This window comes from Lingula anatina, chromosome 1 (assembly GCF_051362555.1).
Source record: "Lingula anatina isolate TDL-2025a chromosome 1, LinAna3.0, whole genome shotgun sequence".
Taxonomy (NCBI): Eukaryota; Metazoa; Brachiopoda; class Lingulata; order Lingulida; family Lingulidae; genus Lingula; species Lingula anatina.
Window position 1 is genome coordinate 7850337 of NC_141767.1, and position 17006 is coordinate 7867342.

Genomic DNA, 17006 nt, shown 5'->3' on the forward strand with positions numbered 1-17006 from the left:
AGGCATGTTAACAGTCTCATTATTTAACTAATAAGACATGTAAAAGTGTTTGGTTGACATTTCCTGCATCTTTACAACATTATTATGTGATTCTGTAAAAATGATGGTAAACTTGTTATCGTGTATTGTGTAATAAAGTTTCAAAATTGGAAATAAACTCATATCATTGCAGTTTGTCAGATTCAATCATTCACTATGTTCAGAATCTCAGAATGGAGGAAATTGGACATTTTACACTGTTGTATTGATATTTTTCCCATCTCATCAATTTTCTTAGTTGATCGTATAAAAATGGCAGTAACCTGTTAATTTTGTTTTATGTTAAAAAAATTGTTAAAAACGAAAAAAAAAAAACATTTCAGAACAGTGCTGTCTTGTTTACATTCTGGCATTTTCAAGTTGTGACTTGGAAGTTCCATGGGCCTGAAGACCTTTGCTAGTCACATTTTCTGAATATCCATGATACTAATATTTTATTATTAAAAATTGATGGTCATTATGCTGTTAAACATTATGTAATATTGCATCGAAATTTGAAAAAAACCTATTTTGGACACTGCTCCCATGATGACCATTTAAGAAAAACCATGTCACTTACTGTTCTCAAACAGTACAGTAAATATGTACAGATGTGTCTGTACATATTGCCATCACCTGCGTCTGTCGTCGCCGTCTTCGCCGGCGCCGACACCGTGCACTTTCATTGTAAACATGATAAGTGGAAGGCAGTTTTACTTTTTGGCTGTATATTTACAGAGCTGATGAATATTCATAAAACGCAGGTCAAGTTCGAAAATCAGCATGATCGGGCCATTATTGTAGAAGTTATGCTGTTTTTTCACTTTTCAGCATATATGCAACACTGTAAACACATTTTAAGGAAAACCGATAGGCCTGTTGTCATGAAACTCACAGGAGTAATCGATCTTACTATAACGCAGGTCAAGTTAAAAATCGGCATGATCGGGCCACTATTTTAGTAGTTATGCTTTTTTTTTTCACTTTTCAGCATATATGCAACACTGTAAACACAATATAAGAAAAACAGATAGGCCAATTGTCATTAAACTCACAGGAGTGGTCATTCCTGCTAAATCGCAGGTTGAGTTCAAAAATCAGCATAATCGGGCCATTTATTTTAAAGAAATGCCGTTTTTATGTACAGACACAGATGTATTTTACCTGTTGAGCATAATTAAAATTTGATGTTGAATTTGCAGTTTAACATAATGTACTTTTGCATCAGAATTGACAGTAGCCTTTTTTGTTATTTCCTGCTTTTTGTCTGTACATTTGACAGCTTTGCTGCCTTGTTATTTTAAGTTATATAAGCATTTCCTTATTTTTCTTCTTAGGTCAAATTACTAATTAATTTCTTTTTTCACCTTGAGGAATTATTTGTTTCAGAAAACCAGACACAAAGTTACATGTCAAAATGAGAAGCTTTTAGACAAAATCACAAGTACAAAGATGTGTCATATAACTTGATGTTGAAGAAATCAGTTTGGCAATAGAGGATTGCAAATTTCTTTTCTGGGAGCATAAAAAAACATTAGTTGGTGATAAAAGAATATCTGGATATATGTACCATACACACTGTGTAACCTGTTGGTGGTATTTAAGTAGAAGTAATAGATTCTGTGGATGCAAAGCGAGAAAAACATTATTTTTCCCTACAGTGGTCAAGGATTCCCATGGTCACAACAGATGATTTGTGGTACTGTCCTTTCAAACAAGAGCAGTCATCCAAATCACAAAGACACAGCCAATACTGTCACAACACATCCTCTATAGGAAGATTCAATCATAACAACCTCATATCATGGAAGAAAGTGTAGTTTTTCAAGAGGACAATAAACTTGGCAACAAAGGTACAGCTGCAGTGAGTGAGGAAATAGGAGGCCGTTTCATCTGCTCCGCTTACGTCAGTGAGCAATTTGGAGAGCATACAAAACCGAAGCAAAGAGAATATTATACCCAGGTACAAATTGCTTCCCTCCTTGTTCAGGTACAGAAAACGAAAAAAAATACAAGGCCCTTTTTCTGAAAGTGAAACATTTCGCAATCACTTTTCCTTGATCTTCCTGGTATTTGACTGGAGGTATATGATCATGTGGATCTGTCTACCTCTCTGTGGAGATCAGCCTGTGAAGTTGATGATGTATATTGTATTAAATTATCAATAAATAACCAGTTCAGATGCCTGTATGAGAATGCTTAGAAGGATTTGCTAAGTGTTTAAAGCAGTGACGTATTAAAGCCAGCATGCTCCTTAATACATAATTGAGAATGCAAATTCATGAGCATGATTTGGGAGTGCTGCGAAATGGAATGCTTAAGTGAGCACTTAGTTTACAAGGAGCTGAATCTGTAACTTGCATCCTTAATTTAACTTTTCCGAAGGCTATGCCAATTTACATAATAATTTAATTCTTAGACTAATGCTTTTTATATTTATGTTGCAAAACATGTATGATGAATAACTAAACGGAGTATATGGCAATACATAACTTAGAATTCTAAAGGAATTTAACCTTTTAGAATAAAGTAAGGCACTGGATTATTTCCATTAAATCTTTCAAGAATGAGATACAATTTACATAAATAAAATTTCAGTTATTTACACATCTGATAGCTACATTTATTTATTTTTTTCATATTAATGATTATATTCTTTAATAAGAAGAAAATCCCATTGGAATCAATTTGACATTCCCAGAGAGAGAAATCTAACCGAAGAAAACACTGCCCTGCCCCCAATTTGAGCTGATTGATCAGAACGAGAATGAGAAGCACATGAAAAAATCAAAGCCACTGCTGGAGTTACAGCTGCAGGAACCTGTACTGACATTTGGAAAGAAGCTCCTTAACCTCTGAAGAGAAGAGGAAATGGCCATTAGCTGTCTTGATTAGGTCATGGTTGGATTAATACCCAATCTATAAACAGAACCAATCACTAGAAGTCTCAGTTTGACATCTACATTAGAGGGTCTGCTATCAATCACATGGGTTAATGGAAAAGTTGGAATCTAACACCTTATTTGGCAAAATCTTTTTGTTTCAGACACAAGCTTCATGAGATAATAGATGATTTAGTAATTATTGGATGATTCTATATTCTTTTTGTAAGAAAAATATTACTTTTATGCTTAAATCATAGTGAAATTGTAAAAAAAAAAAAAAGAAAGAAAAAAGTCATATCTATGTAAAGTAAGTATCGATTATGCAAGTCAGTGCTTCCTTGAAATATGCATTTAATCTTCTTAACAACTTTCAGAGAAATCAAAATACTCTGAGGGGTTTAGGAAAATCAATCTCTAACAAATATTCAGAATCATGAGCACAATTTAAGGTGAATTCTACAAAGATCAATATACAAGGCATGAACTTGACATCTGTTTAATTCAAACGCATGATATTTTCAAGATTTATTTGCTGGATTTGATATTCGTAACCAGTGTTTCTTCAACTGCAGGTGTGTAGCATTTTTTTTCAACAGGAGCTTCTTTCTGCTGTATCCAAGCTTAAGGCTGAAGTGACACAAAATATTTTTCTACACTTTATAACAGATATGAGCCTAGGCTTTAAAAAAAAAAAAAGATTTATTGCAGATCTTGACGAATCTCAGGAACCATCAGAACTGAATAAAAAAATGTGGAACTCTGTGTTTCCGCGGAACAAGTTCATGTCTGTTATAAAATTAGCTTTGGAATTTTATCTGACAAAAGGTTAAAACCTTTTATGCAAGACTTTGGTCCTTAGCCCTCAATTTTAGTTGAAAAAAAAATGCCTAGTCGCAATTTCATATCAACTGCAATGTCACACCATAAATTATGTGTACACTCTCACATTTAACACAATGTGTGTGTGTGTGTGTTTGTGTGTGTCCACCATCGCACCTAACAGACGAGCACAAACGATACATTGTCGCTAGGAGGCTGTGGTCACTTACCTGCCATACACCAACTGTAGCATTGGCAAACAAGATAAGAAGGATTACAAATGGTTCCACAAAGGCAGTAATTTGATCATCAGATTCTTCAAACCATGCCAGGATCTGTAAAAACAAAGCAGTACACAGTTATTAATTCATTATTAATGAACACATTCAAATTAAGAATCAATCAATAACATGACTCCTTCATTTCCTTTTTTGCAAATATAAAATCAATGACTTCAAAAGTATATGGGTAAGTAAACAAATAACCACAGAATCTATGACCACTTATTAAATCAACTTTTTTATAATTCTTAACATTTTTCCTGAAATGAATAGGGTTTCTCTAAGGCCTCATTTAGAACAGTGGACTAACTAGTCCGAGGGTCAACCCACTTCAAAAGTTCCCCACGGGGAATCTATCAATTGTCTATTAGCAGATCAGATGGCAAGCTTTGTAGTGGGTTGCCATATTTGATCCTAGGACTAGTTAGTCCACTGTTCTGAATGCAGCCAAAGTCATATCATATAAGAATTAACCCCTTGGCTCATACTAAAGAATTTCACTGAAATATATCTTTGGCCACTCACTCACCAAGGTTGAACATGGAAGGAAAGTCCTTAAAAAGAATAGGCTAAAATTACGAGTTTGTCAGTCATAGTTTTTCCCAAGAGATAGGCTAGTTGGCAAAAAAATTATCTGCTTCATGAAATGGTATTTGTTTGATGTTTCATCAGCACTTGATCACCTCTTGATGTACTATTAAACTTAGTATTTGGACTGGTAGCTTAAAATTCCTGCTAAGAAGCACCTGACATGACATGCAAGGGGTGGGATATAAAGGACCAATTTATGTATGAGGATTCAAGGAGAGGAAGAGAGATGTTGAACATACAACAGCAGTCCCCAGAAAACATTCCTTAGATTTTCATTAAAAACTTGTACCTGACAACATTATTTATGGAAGTGATAGATATAACAGTGTTACAATGATCGTCTTTTAAACACTGTGTCAATGACAAATTGTAAAAAAAAATGGCTACTAATTGGCAAGGTACTCTCCCCCAAAATTCCTTAATATTTTAGAGAATAATATTTTTCTTTAATTTTGTAAATCAGGAAATATTAGCAACACCCTTGCTGAATGTCAAATAAACCAGATACATAAATATGTCAATTTTTGCAAAATATAACTTGTACATGTATTTGGAAACCCTTTGAAGTGAAAGGGCACTCTTATAACAACCACTCTTTACTTGGTAGGTGTACATCTTCAAATAAGCACACACAAGAAATGAGCATTTTCATTAACAAATACATAAGAACATAAATGTTGGCCACTCATTTTTGATAAATCAAGTAAGACATAGATTGATGTATCTGATTTAAAAATCAACCAGTCAATGTATTTAAATAATCCCCCATTCTTACCTAACAAAAAAATCAACTTCTGTAAGAACTTCTTCAACACTGATAAAAAACAAGCTTCCATAAACTTTTTTCAAAAAAAAAAAAAAAAAAAAAAAAAAAATCAACTTCAAGGTAAATTTATACAAATAACTTGAATAATATACATTATCTGCATCAACCTACCATATAGTCAGTTAACTGCTGAAAATTACTATGTAAAGTGGTCAGGACAATACTACTGTCCATGTGTTTGACTGACCATGATGTGTTTGAAATATGACACAAGTGGCCAGTGACCGGTGTATAAGAATAAAGTGTGAAGGGTATATCAGGTGATAACCCTATGTGTAGATGAGAAAGTATCAGTGTGTGTAAGACCATGACAAAAAATGAAATATGGAACTTTTTTTTTTTTTTTTGCTTTACTAAAGCAAACAATGATAGGAAATAGAAGCTGACAAATATTTACTAACAACCACAAGACACCAGCCAATAAACACAAAAAAAAAAACTTAAAAGACTTGGGCCTTCCAATTAAACCAAACTACTTTGAAAACTGTAGTTATACAATCCAACAAACATCACTCCAATCATCTCAAGCTTCTGCAATCCTACCCTGTGTCACTTTCTCTGCAGGGTACCTTCCATTCAAGGTAATACAAGCATTAAGAGATCTAGCTACTCTAACACATATTTCGCTATCTGTGTAATGTTACACGCCTCAGCTTCCATCAACTAATTGGATGACCTTCACCTAATGTACTACCTGAATGATGTACACAATGAGGCTTCAATAGCACTCACGAACAGGATGCAAAAAGAAAGAAATCAAGTTACAGAATGATATTTTTCAAACCTTGTCAATAACAACAATTAAATCTTTCAGTCGAGATTTCTGCACATTTAAAATGAATTGAATGGAGATGCAATCTGAATAAAACTGATGGAGATTGTATAAATTGAAAAGAGATAGAAAACATAAAGGGACTATATTTCATTACTGTAAAAGGTTATCAGACTCGTTCTGTACATAGTGACCTAATAATAACTTTCTGTTATTGACAATGCTGAAAGGATTAACAAATTTGCAAATGGCATAAACTGGAATTAACAGGTCACCAAGACCAGCTTTTTGTTTGCAGAAATCAGTGTTCAGCCTTTGCATCACGAGCAAACATGACAGCATCCGATTCATATTCTTTTCTTTTCTTTTTAACAATGCACATACTTAAAAGTACAGGTCATTCACATTATCACGGGCAATTAGACAAGATGTGCTTGCATGGAGTGTGCAAGCTTTCTACCCGCTGCCAAAATGAACTGATAAAAGGTCAGAATATTAGTAGAAATACCTGGCAGGTCTTTCAAACCCAGACAGACTGCGCTGACTGACAACAAGGGTTGCAACAACAAGTTATAGATATGTTAACCACAAATAAAGAGAAGTGAGGAAACTACCAACATTCAGACCAACTTTTCATCTTTCAGCAAATTCAAATTATCAAACTCAGGAGTATGTTATTGATGTCTATTTTTATCATAAAAACCTTACCCCCCCCCTTCCTCAGAACAGGCAAGCAAACTCAAAGATGTAATCACATCTCGGAATCTCTCCCCCTTAATCAACTACCAAGGATATCAGTTAAACCATCTACTGGCTACCATCCGCCATGTATACATTAATTAAGGTATTATACCTCCCATCAAGAAGTGAGGCAGAAATGACCACTTTGCATGTAATTTTTTTTTACACAGAAAGAAAGAAATAACCTGGGGATATAGGTTGTGTGACACACTTAATCTGTTTGTATGAAAAAGAAGTGGATCTGTCCACAAAATACTGCCAATGAACACGCCATGGTAAATGTATTTGGATATAATCTAAGATGGACATGCTTTTTTCATACATCATTTAGGATATTAGGCATTAGATTTACATACACGTGACATTATTAATGATGCCATTCAAAGTAGATTCAGCAAGTTATGCTGCACGTCAATTACCATTCTTTAAATCATCTTTAACCCAACAAAGCAGAAGGCTGATTTTAATGGCAATTATCTATATAGATTTGTATTATCACATCAGGAGACCACAGTCAAGTTCAGAAAATGGATCTATAAGTGGCAGACCAATGGTCAAGAGTGCAGAAACCAACTGACCAGCTACCCAAGATGCTAGCCTTTTTACTACTATTTTTGGTAGTAGACGGCTTTTAAATGAACTGAAATTGAATGCGTCTGGGGTGCATGTATTTAGTATTACCTAAGACAACAAGGTGTAATGATAGGGGCAGTGGAGATTCAAGACCATGAAATAACACCTTACGAGTTCTGAAATTATCCCACCTTCAGTTGTTGGGGTCTTTTAAAAGGCATTCTGCTACTAAAATCTGACACCAGGCTGATTGGGGCATAGTTTGCCAGGAATGCTGGCCTAGGTGAGCTGCAGAGTTCAGACCAACTTAGAACTAGATCTACAAATTATTTAGCCATTACATATGACAACATCTTCACCAACCTGCATCTGCTTTTGACTATGCCACCACAATAATTTGGCATATGGTGCAGGAAAGTTATTTTATTTTAAAAATAAGATTTATATGTAATTGTTTCATATAAATCGAGCAATACTTTCTTTGGATAAAACAGATTATCTCAGCTGATAAAGATTCAACCTGCAGCTGCCAGCATCAGTTTTAACAGCATTTGCATCAGTTTTTGTTTGCATAATCTGGATTGTGTAAAACTTGGTGTGTATTCTGGCATCTCAAGGAAGAGACCAGTATAAATGACAGGTAAAATGGATGTATTTTAGCAAGGTGCTAAAATGCTTTTCCTTATACAAGTTTCCTATAAAAATTAACATACGTGTGTCCTGTCACAGACTTCAGTTGTTACCAGAGATTTAAATTTGCACCAATTTTCTATGGACAAAATATGCAATAAAGTGCATAATAATTTTCCAGTCTTGGTGTGATGGAAAGTTCCTGCAGGTATCTTATTTGGCCAAGTCCTGTTATCACCTTGGATCAATGCACTGATAGCCATGTGTCAACAAGGTCTGGATGGTGCCCTTATTACAAAGGACCATATTTCAACAGGATGGGGGATAAGGTGTCACTATACTTACCACCTATCAGTTTACAACTTTCCATCATTAAAAATGAAATCTCAATTAAACTGGAGTCAGAGGCCAATCTCTTCATCTACATTTGCGTCAGTGCAAATCTATTTATAGCCTGTGAACAACCATAAAAAATAGCCTCCCAGGATCCACCCATTCTAGCCTTCATTAATATAAGTGTACAAATACACTTAAAAAATATTCCCATACAGTAATACCTAAGAGGTCAAACCCCCTTAATCCCACCAAACTTCAATAGAAAATTTCCAGAAAGAAGCACCTGTGCAACAATCCAGAATTTTTGAGGAGGAATTAGATTTCCTACTTGAGTCTATTAAGAACAAACTTTCCTCAGCCTGGATCTCTTTCGTGTTCCTTTAAGCTAATATTTAAAGTTGCTGCAATCTAAACTGGAGTTATTTGTCTCTGCTGGATCCTACGTCAATACCTGGTCGGTAGAGAGCAGCCTAACACATGGTCATCATTTACCAAGATGTTCCAAATATTTTTTGCACCTAGGTTGCATTAAAGCTCTCAGAGTTCCCAATTAAAGTCCAATCTTCAGCCGATGTCTGCAGTGATATCATATGTGAATCATTTAGCACACCTATGATGTCACCTTTTCCAAAGTGGATTTAAAAATCCCCTTCATCAAATCACATTTTGATAAACGTAAGTTAACATCATCAACAACTCGAAATACTAAACCAGGGAGCTTATCATCAAAATATCCTCCTTACATTTGCATGTAGCTCAACTCCAATTCAATAACCTGTAAAAACAGGTAAAAGCTTAATTTGTTCCACAGTTGCTAAGGCAAAGGAAAGGGTACATGATTGACCTTTCCAATAACACAAATTCAATCACATGGATGGTAAGCAGTTGCAATCAGGAGAGATCCCCTACCATTTACATGCATAATCCTTATTTTTAAGTTTAACATATATTCATATAAAATGAACTCAATGGACCCTTTTAAATGTATTAGGGACTCTGTGAAAGATTTTGACTTGAAAAAAAGTTATTTTCTTCCAACTCTTCTACAGTGTTTTATTGCTAAACAACCATTATTCAATAATATGTCAAGTTCTCGACCTTTATTACTTGACAGAAATCGAGAGATAAAAGAGAGCAAATACCCTGTATTTTTTACAAACAAACTCTTGACAGCTTATTGTAGATGACAGACTCCATGCTCACCAGCAGTGACTTGTGGGGAGTAAAAAAATTAACATTGCTTGTGTACTGCAACAAGACCGTACATCGATGAAGGTGTCTCCATGCACTAAAATTTTACATAGATATTGTAATCATTATATGAAGACTTGTATGATGGAAGCGTGCATGTGCAAAAAAAAAAAAAAATATATATATATATATATATATAAAAGCCTGCAAAATATATATTCACACCAAAAAGGCTACTCATGCAGAGAATTAGAATATAGCTATATAAAGCCCAAACTATTATCGTGTTTATGCTTCCCAGCCCTTAAGTGCATTTAGTTAGCCTTTTACAATAAAAATACAGAAAGCACCTTCACTTCGCAAGTGAGCACACTTTGTCTATTTACTTATCTGTTCAAGGATCATAAGTTCTGCAGATAGGTTCTGTCCACTATAATTAATGGTGTATTTGATCACTTGAAAAAGATAGCACAATTACCTGACCAATAGATAAGTAAATTACTTTGGGGTTTCCTCAATATACCTGTTTGACTGGTCAGTTGAAACTTAATGGCCATATCTACAGCTCTCAGTCATGTTAAACTACATTCAATACACCCATCCAGCGTGGCAACCCTGATACCTTCATATCTTGTACAACTAATTAAGCTTTGGAAAAAAGTTTTTTTTTTCTCTTTATCATAGAATCCTCTTTTGTCTCATCAAATATATTACCAACCCACATGATTTGTGAATTAAATCTATGGGTTTCCTACTTCTTTCAACACTTCAGCTGACAAAAATCTCTGATACAAATAGTCCAGTTCGCAGTTGGTAAATCAATATACTCAAACTCACTCACAGTTCCTCATGTAAAGGATTTTTTAATTCGTTTTCCCTTAAATTATTTGACATCAAGTCCCCCTTCATAAAAAAAAACAATGACATAAAATTCAAAGCTTTTCTTGGCAACCTTCATGCTAACATTACACCTCCATGATCAAGCCACCATTCTAGGAAAACATGAACAGCTTCTGTTATTCTTAGCACATGTTTGCAGAGAATCTGTTTACACGAAGTGGCTGTGATATTGTGGTCTCAGGATATGTGTTATTTTCTTCAGTAAAAAGTCAACTTCAGACCAGAAATAATACAGTCATTCAGAAATAGGTTAATCAGTTTCAATTTACTTCAACAACATGGGTACATAAAAAACCCAGCCAAGAAAAGAAGCAATACTGGAATACAAACAGAGTATAAAGGTGGTGTTTGGATTCCCCTCATTCACTGCATTTTATGCAATATAAAGTATGAAGTCAACCTGTGGTGCATGCAACTCCTCTGTCAAGACTGATGCCTCTGTAACCCTAACCACTTTAGACAGATATCACAATAATGGGTGCAAATTATTCTCATATCAGTGCCCGTCTTTATCCTTATGTAACTAGTGATATGAAGGCCACAGTATTGATTTTATGCATATATGCCCATACCAATGTGACAGTAATGCTTTCAATTCTATATAACAGATAAGATGTCAGGTCTAAAAATAAATGAATTTGTCTATTTTGATTAGAAGTCTCCTTTTTTACTTTCATTACAAAAAGGGTACTAAGTGCACCTCAGTTCTCCCACTACAAACCCTGATAAAACATGGCCATTCACATAACAAGGTGGATTTCTAGTCAAGTTGGGTTGGCTGCTCTGAGGAGGACCCATCTCAGCAGGAAACAAGGTTTACGATTACCTCATCATAGACAGCATATAATGATTGTGCCTGCTGAGATAGATCATACAGAGTAAGGCAGATCTAAACTGACTGGAAACACGACTAAGGATTAGAAATTGCATATAAAGTTATTTTAACTGGATTGTGGACTTTGTGAAAATGCAAAACTAAATAAAATTTATCCCCTCCCAATCACTATTTGTCTTTCTTAGAGTAAAGCAAATAGTGATGTGAGCCCTGCACTTGTTTGGTTTATATACTTTTTTTATTGGGTTTTAAAGCATAAAATACAGTTTAAATAATGATTCCAATAGCAATCCCATGACCTATGATGTTTGTGTGAAACATACAAAAATGGCATATTCGAAAAAGGTATGCAGCATTCATGAGCCCATTCCTTCTCAGCAGCTGAATTAAAAAAGATGACAAAATTAAGCATCTCTGTTCAAGAAATGCCTGTTGTCAAATGAATATGTAGATTACAGGAAAGGTCAGTGGTCTGAGGGATCAGGAAGACTTTCAAAGTGCATACATTCCACAGGAGTCATATCAAGAAGCACCGCCAAGAGCATCTCACTGGAAGCTAACTCCCCCGTCTGACCTTCACCGAAAGTACAAAAATGGCATCATACATGTAGAATTTGTGATGGTACGAAGATAGGTGGTTTATCAACTCCATCCCTTACAGAAATAATGTTATAAATACAATACTGATAGAAATGGTGACAGCATTCTCTGCTTGTAACATCAAATCTTTCATATACTTACAAATGAAATTACAGCTGCAAGTAACAGGATCTTTACAAGGAGGTCATCAAACTGTTCTACAATGAGCTCCCACAGTGGTTTTCCTAAGAAGAGAGAACATGAATTACCACATAGCTTCAATTGTATAAATTAAGAGTTGTTAATTGCAAATATACTTACATCTGTTACAGTTGTTCATCCATTTGGTACATGAGAGTTAGTGAGACAGAAATAGTTTTTTGTCAAAATCCGAGAATGAATCATATATTACTTCATTAATTCCTTTGTTTCAGTTAAATTAAAGAGTTTAAAAAACAAAATAGCATTACCTTCTTCAGCAGGCAATTCTACAATGAAGAAAATACATAGGCATTAGTTACATATGACACTTCAATATAATATGAGCAAATGTAATGCATCGGTGTTACCAAGGTTAGTACTAAAGTTAACCACATAATTAACATGGACTGCTACCAGCTTAGTGCAGATAATTCAGAGTCAACGACAACTGAGTGAAATCTTATTGATCACCAAAAATATGAATGAAATAATTACAAAATATAAGCAGGAGATTTAACGAGCAAGAGATCTTACCGTTAGGTCCATATTTCTCCTTTGCTCTCCTAATCTGTTCGTCGGTCAAGCCAACCTCTTCGTCAACACCGAAGTACTTGAGGACCTCCTCCGTCGTTTTTGTGTGAGCTGCCTCCATTGTGAGAGGACGAATGCTTCAGATAGGGAATCTGAATTAAAAGTTAAGTCGTGTACCCTCTACAGACCTCTCCGAGATCCGTGTGGCCTTAAATCACTGACCCCCAGCAGTCGAAAAATAATTGAGATTGAAAATCAAAGCTAGAAACGGAGGATTTCCAGCCTGATTTCCCACAACCTGTTTCCAGAGAGAGAGAGAGAGTATGCTTGCTATCACACGCCGACCAGCTGTAGGGGTGCAAGTTAATTATATAAATTCAGTTGCTTGCTTCAGAAATATCATATGCTTTGCATAATAACATCCCATATAGTCTGAATTTTACATAAGCAATTTTGTTTTTATGATACTTGGCGTTTTAAGATATTTAGGTAAAACAAATTATGATAAATATAACCCTTACCTCTCCAGTAAGACGTGGACTTCCCCGCATCAGACACGCGGATAGTAATGTGTTTGCATGCGATTGGTCAAAATTAATCACGTGCCAGTTGACGTCAATTGAGATATATACACAAATGGCCATCCTTACGTTTCTATTTTTAAACCCTCTCCTCGGCTAAGGTATATAAAAAGAAAACATTTCCTCTCGAACCTGGATCAAATGACATATTCTTGCGCAGTGTTCCAACTTTCATGTTGAATTAAATGTGTGTTTGCCACCAGGGAGCAAAGACAGAATTTTAATTCTTTTTAAAAAGCGCACTTGAGATTTTTAAAAGTTGCGGTGAAATCTTATCACCTTCTGCGCGTTACCAAGCATAACAAAATCCAATATTCTCAATCCTTGGGTTAATATGTACTGGCATCACATGAAATACCATGCCAGGATATAATTAGTCTTTGATTGTTATGCGAACTAGATGTTCGTGTCAATGTAGTTCAAGGAAACACCATATTCAGTAGTCACCAGTCCATTTTCCTCTAAAATCATAAATCAACAGCGTTGATGGCCCCTTTGTTTAAAACTTAATATATTTGTAATTCATACCTTAGGCATTTATAAAAATTAAAAACAAAAACTTACTTGTCAAGTGCATATAAATATGTAGTTGGCCTAGTCCTAAGCATGTAAGCAATCTGGAGGTGAGTGACTGTAGGATTACAGAAATACATTGTCCTGTAATGAAAATTATTGAGGACGAACCATGTCTTCAAAAATTGATTGTCGAATTTGTTAAGGTTTAGTATGGTTGCGGTTTATCCCCGCACAGCAGTGACATTGTGAAATAATACACAGAAAAAAGCTGCGTCGAGATTGATCCACATTTTTTCTTGCTCCTTGCATTGCGTTAGTTGGGTTTTCGGTGATCGCAGAGCGTAGCCTACAATTTGCGCACTATCATTGTGGCAATACAGTATGTACCACTGCTGCAGCCAACATTGAAGGGATAACAATTATTCATATGAAATTCATATTAAACGAAAAACACATTGTAAACAACTCACAGAATTATAATAAATTCTATTATAGCACCAAAACGGCGGTTATCGCAATTATTCTGGAATATGTGCTTGCCATTAGACCACGTGAACCTTCATAGATGGCTATACCTCCGCAATAATCTCTATGAGATTATTTCAAAAAATTTAGGGGAAAAAAACAGGGAGTTACTTTGGATGTAGGAATGCATTCATTAACCATTGGCAAGTATGGGGAAATCGTCGTTTTTTTTTTTTTTTTTTTTTCGCTTATTACGCTCTGACATGGTTTGTTATCCTAAAATAAGCAAATTCATTCATTTCGATGTCCCATTCCTCTACGCACGCATATTGTTATCAAAGATAACTTATCTATTACCTATACTTAACTAGTACTAATAAAAATTGATAATAAACTAATATATATTAACAAGTGTTTTGGTAGCAGTTTTGACTGCCAACTATCTTGTGAGATGTAACCATAAAGATTATTATGTATCAGTCAAACGTGTGCATTGACAATATTAGAACAAGGAATGACGTACAAGAAGAGTTTACCAACAACGTGGAAAATTTCAATCGATGTTTCGTAATGGGGCTTGTCCGTATTGGGCATGGTTCAAAGTACTTGTGCCCTAATAACCCCTACCCAATAAAACCGATATTATATCCACATTACGTAATCGAACTCGATTTGTGACATTTCAAATATTGAAATGAAGTGAGCTATCAATGATGCATGAAATTAATTCCAGTTGGAAGATGACTGTCTCACACTGGCTTCTGATAACTAGGGACCTTGCCTCCGCCAACATGCTTTTCTCCAAGGTCTTGTTTTTCCTGGGATTCTTTTTATTAATTGTGAATACAGAAGCGACGAAAAATGACGAAGTTTGCAAGTCACAAAACACGATCTTTTCTAGTTTTAGCAGAAAATATTCAACATCGGAGGTATACTACCTGGACAGCACGCATACCTTGAAGCAGGGCATCTGCAGCTTTAAATGCTCCCAGTTGCAAAACTGTCGTTACTACACATACGAGGACGATACTGGGAACTGTACGCTGTACGCCCCGGCTACGCTAGATCCGTCTTCAGTAACCACCACTTTACAGCCGGGACATTTTGCAGTCAATGGAACAATCTTGGAAAATCAGGTGATGATTCTTCATACGTTTTAGCAACAATGAGATATGTAGCAGTTTGTCTGTTTTATTATATTTTATACTGTTTGAAAGCCGTGGAAGATAAATGACATATTATGATTAAACGGATTTTTATAACATTTCTGATACTTTCCTCTTAATGCCAATCATTTGCCTCACCTTTTCATAAATAAAAAAAGAAAAGCATTCAAACGCGTTTGCAGGTTCAATTTGAGATTTCGTTCCAGACAAACTGAATCCCGTCAATGGCCCTTTTCACATACATGTAGAACAGTATAGATAAGAAATTTTGTCTGTACCGGTTCACTTTGAGAGGTTGACCACATTTAATTAATTTTAAAGATTTTCAAACTATTAACGTAGGAGTTTCACCGAAACGGACCCCCCCCCCCCCCCTGCGCTCGAGACCAGGGAACAAACTTATGGGAAACTTGTGAAAGGAAGGAAAAACCCTTGGAGATCATTTACATGAAAGGACCCGTCAAAATGAACCAGAACAGACTGTATCCCTTAAGTACACTGAGTGTGAGAAGAACCATAAGGCGACAACAATCATGAATTCGAAGTTCAATGTTTATTTTGCCCAATTATTTAATTAATTAATGTACTTCAATTAAATACTGTCGACATGGTACGACAGTGTTACAATATTGTAATCAAACGTAATCTTCGTTTATTTTAAGGCTTTTTAGTAAATTCATTTTAGATATTCGTATTACTGCCTACTAAGAATTCTCACACGTGTTGTTATACCGTTGAAATGTATTCAATCGGTGTTAAATATGTCAAACCTTTTTAACTAAAGAACTGATTTTATAGAAGGTAATAAACAATTATTTTAAAGACGATAGATTAATATTAGAAATTACATTAATAGTAAAATCAATTTTGAAGTTATCTATCTTGAACCTTTTTTTTTTTTTTTTGAGCAATCACTCTCTAATAATTTCTTTACAGCCTCACCAGCAATTTTTCGCTCAATTAATATTTCGCTTATTTTCTCGCTCGATAAATTGAGTTATTTCTCCATTTTCTTGGTTATAGTGCGGAGATGGTCCTACCCGTTCTTTTATTACGCTAAAGTTCCAATGCTAAAAAATCAGAAACAGATCAGAACAGTTTGCAGGATGAACCATAAGAAATCAGACTGTTATTAGGCTAGCTGAGAAACAAAACAGAGATACTTTGAACTATCATGCCAATATTTTGATGTATTTATATAACTACCGTTGTGTTTGATGCGATTAAAAAATTACACAACAGGTCAAGTTAACTGTGATAAAAGTAGAAACTGATTCAGGTAAGAGTAGTTCAGGTTAATACATGCACACGACTTATCAACCACATTACTGAAGCCGGCAGCAACTTATAAGCGTGTTTGTGTATGTTAGCGGTGGTTGAGGTGGAGGGGAGGGGTATAACTGTTTAGAAAACACTGTCTGACAAGGAGAGCAGGGGTAACGACAAATATTATGCACTTGAAGGCAGACAGTTGTTGATAACTGATGACAGGTCTTGATATAATATTTATATGTAATATTTCAGTCATTTTTTAACCACTCCCCCAGCTCACCTGGATCCTACGCCTGT

The 17006-nt window shown here is 35.2% G+C and overlaps 1 protein-coding gene across 9 annotated transcripts in view; it reads right to left on the minus strand.

Annotated features, from left to right (window-relative positions):
• Positions 1–13415, minus strand: part of LOC106181601 (calcium-transporting ATPase sarcoplasmic/endoplasmic reticulum type) — a 53941-nt gene extending 40526 nt beyond the window's left edge. For 3 of the 9 annotated variants that reach the window (XM_087002599.1, XM_087002598.1, XM_087002597.1), the window contains exons 1-4: positions 12713–13064; positions 12448–12465; positions 12140–12222; positions 3953–4057 (exon numbers count right to left, since the gene is read on the minus strand). In XM_087002599.1, coding sequence (XP_086858725.1) covers positions 3953–4057; positions 12140–12222; positions 12448–12465; positions 12713–12830 — 324 coding nt within the window. In that variant the 5' untranslated portion in view covers positions 12831–13064. Of the gene's footprint in view, positions 1–3952; positions 4058–12139; positions 12223–12447; positions 12466–12712; positions 13066–13230 lie in introns of those variants that run through there. The other 6 variants (XM_087002600.1, XM_013566044.3, XM_013566045.2 and 3 more) reach the window with 3 other exon arrangements.
• Between the last annotated feature and the right edge of the window lie 3591 nt (positions 13416–17006).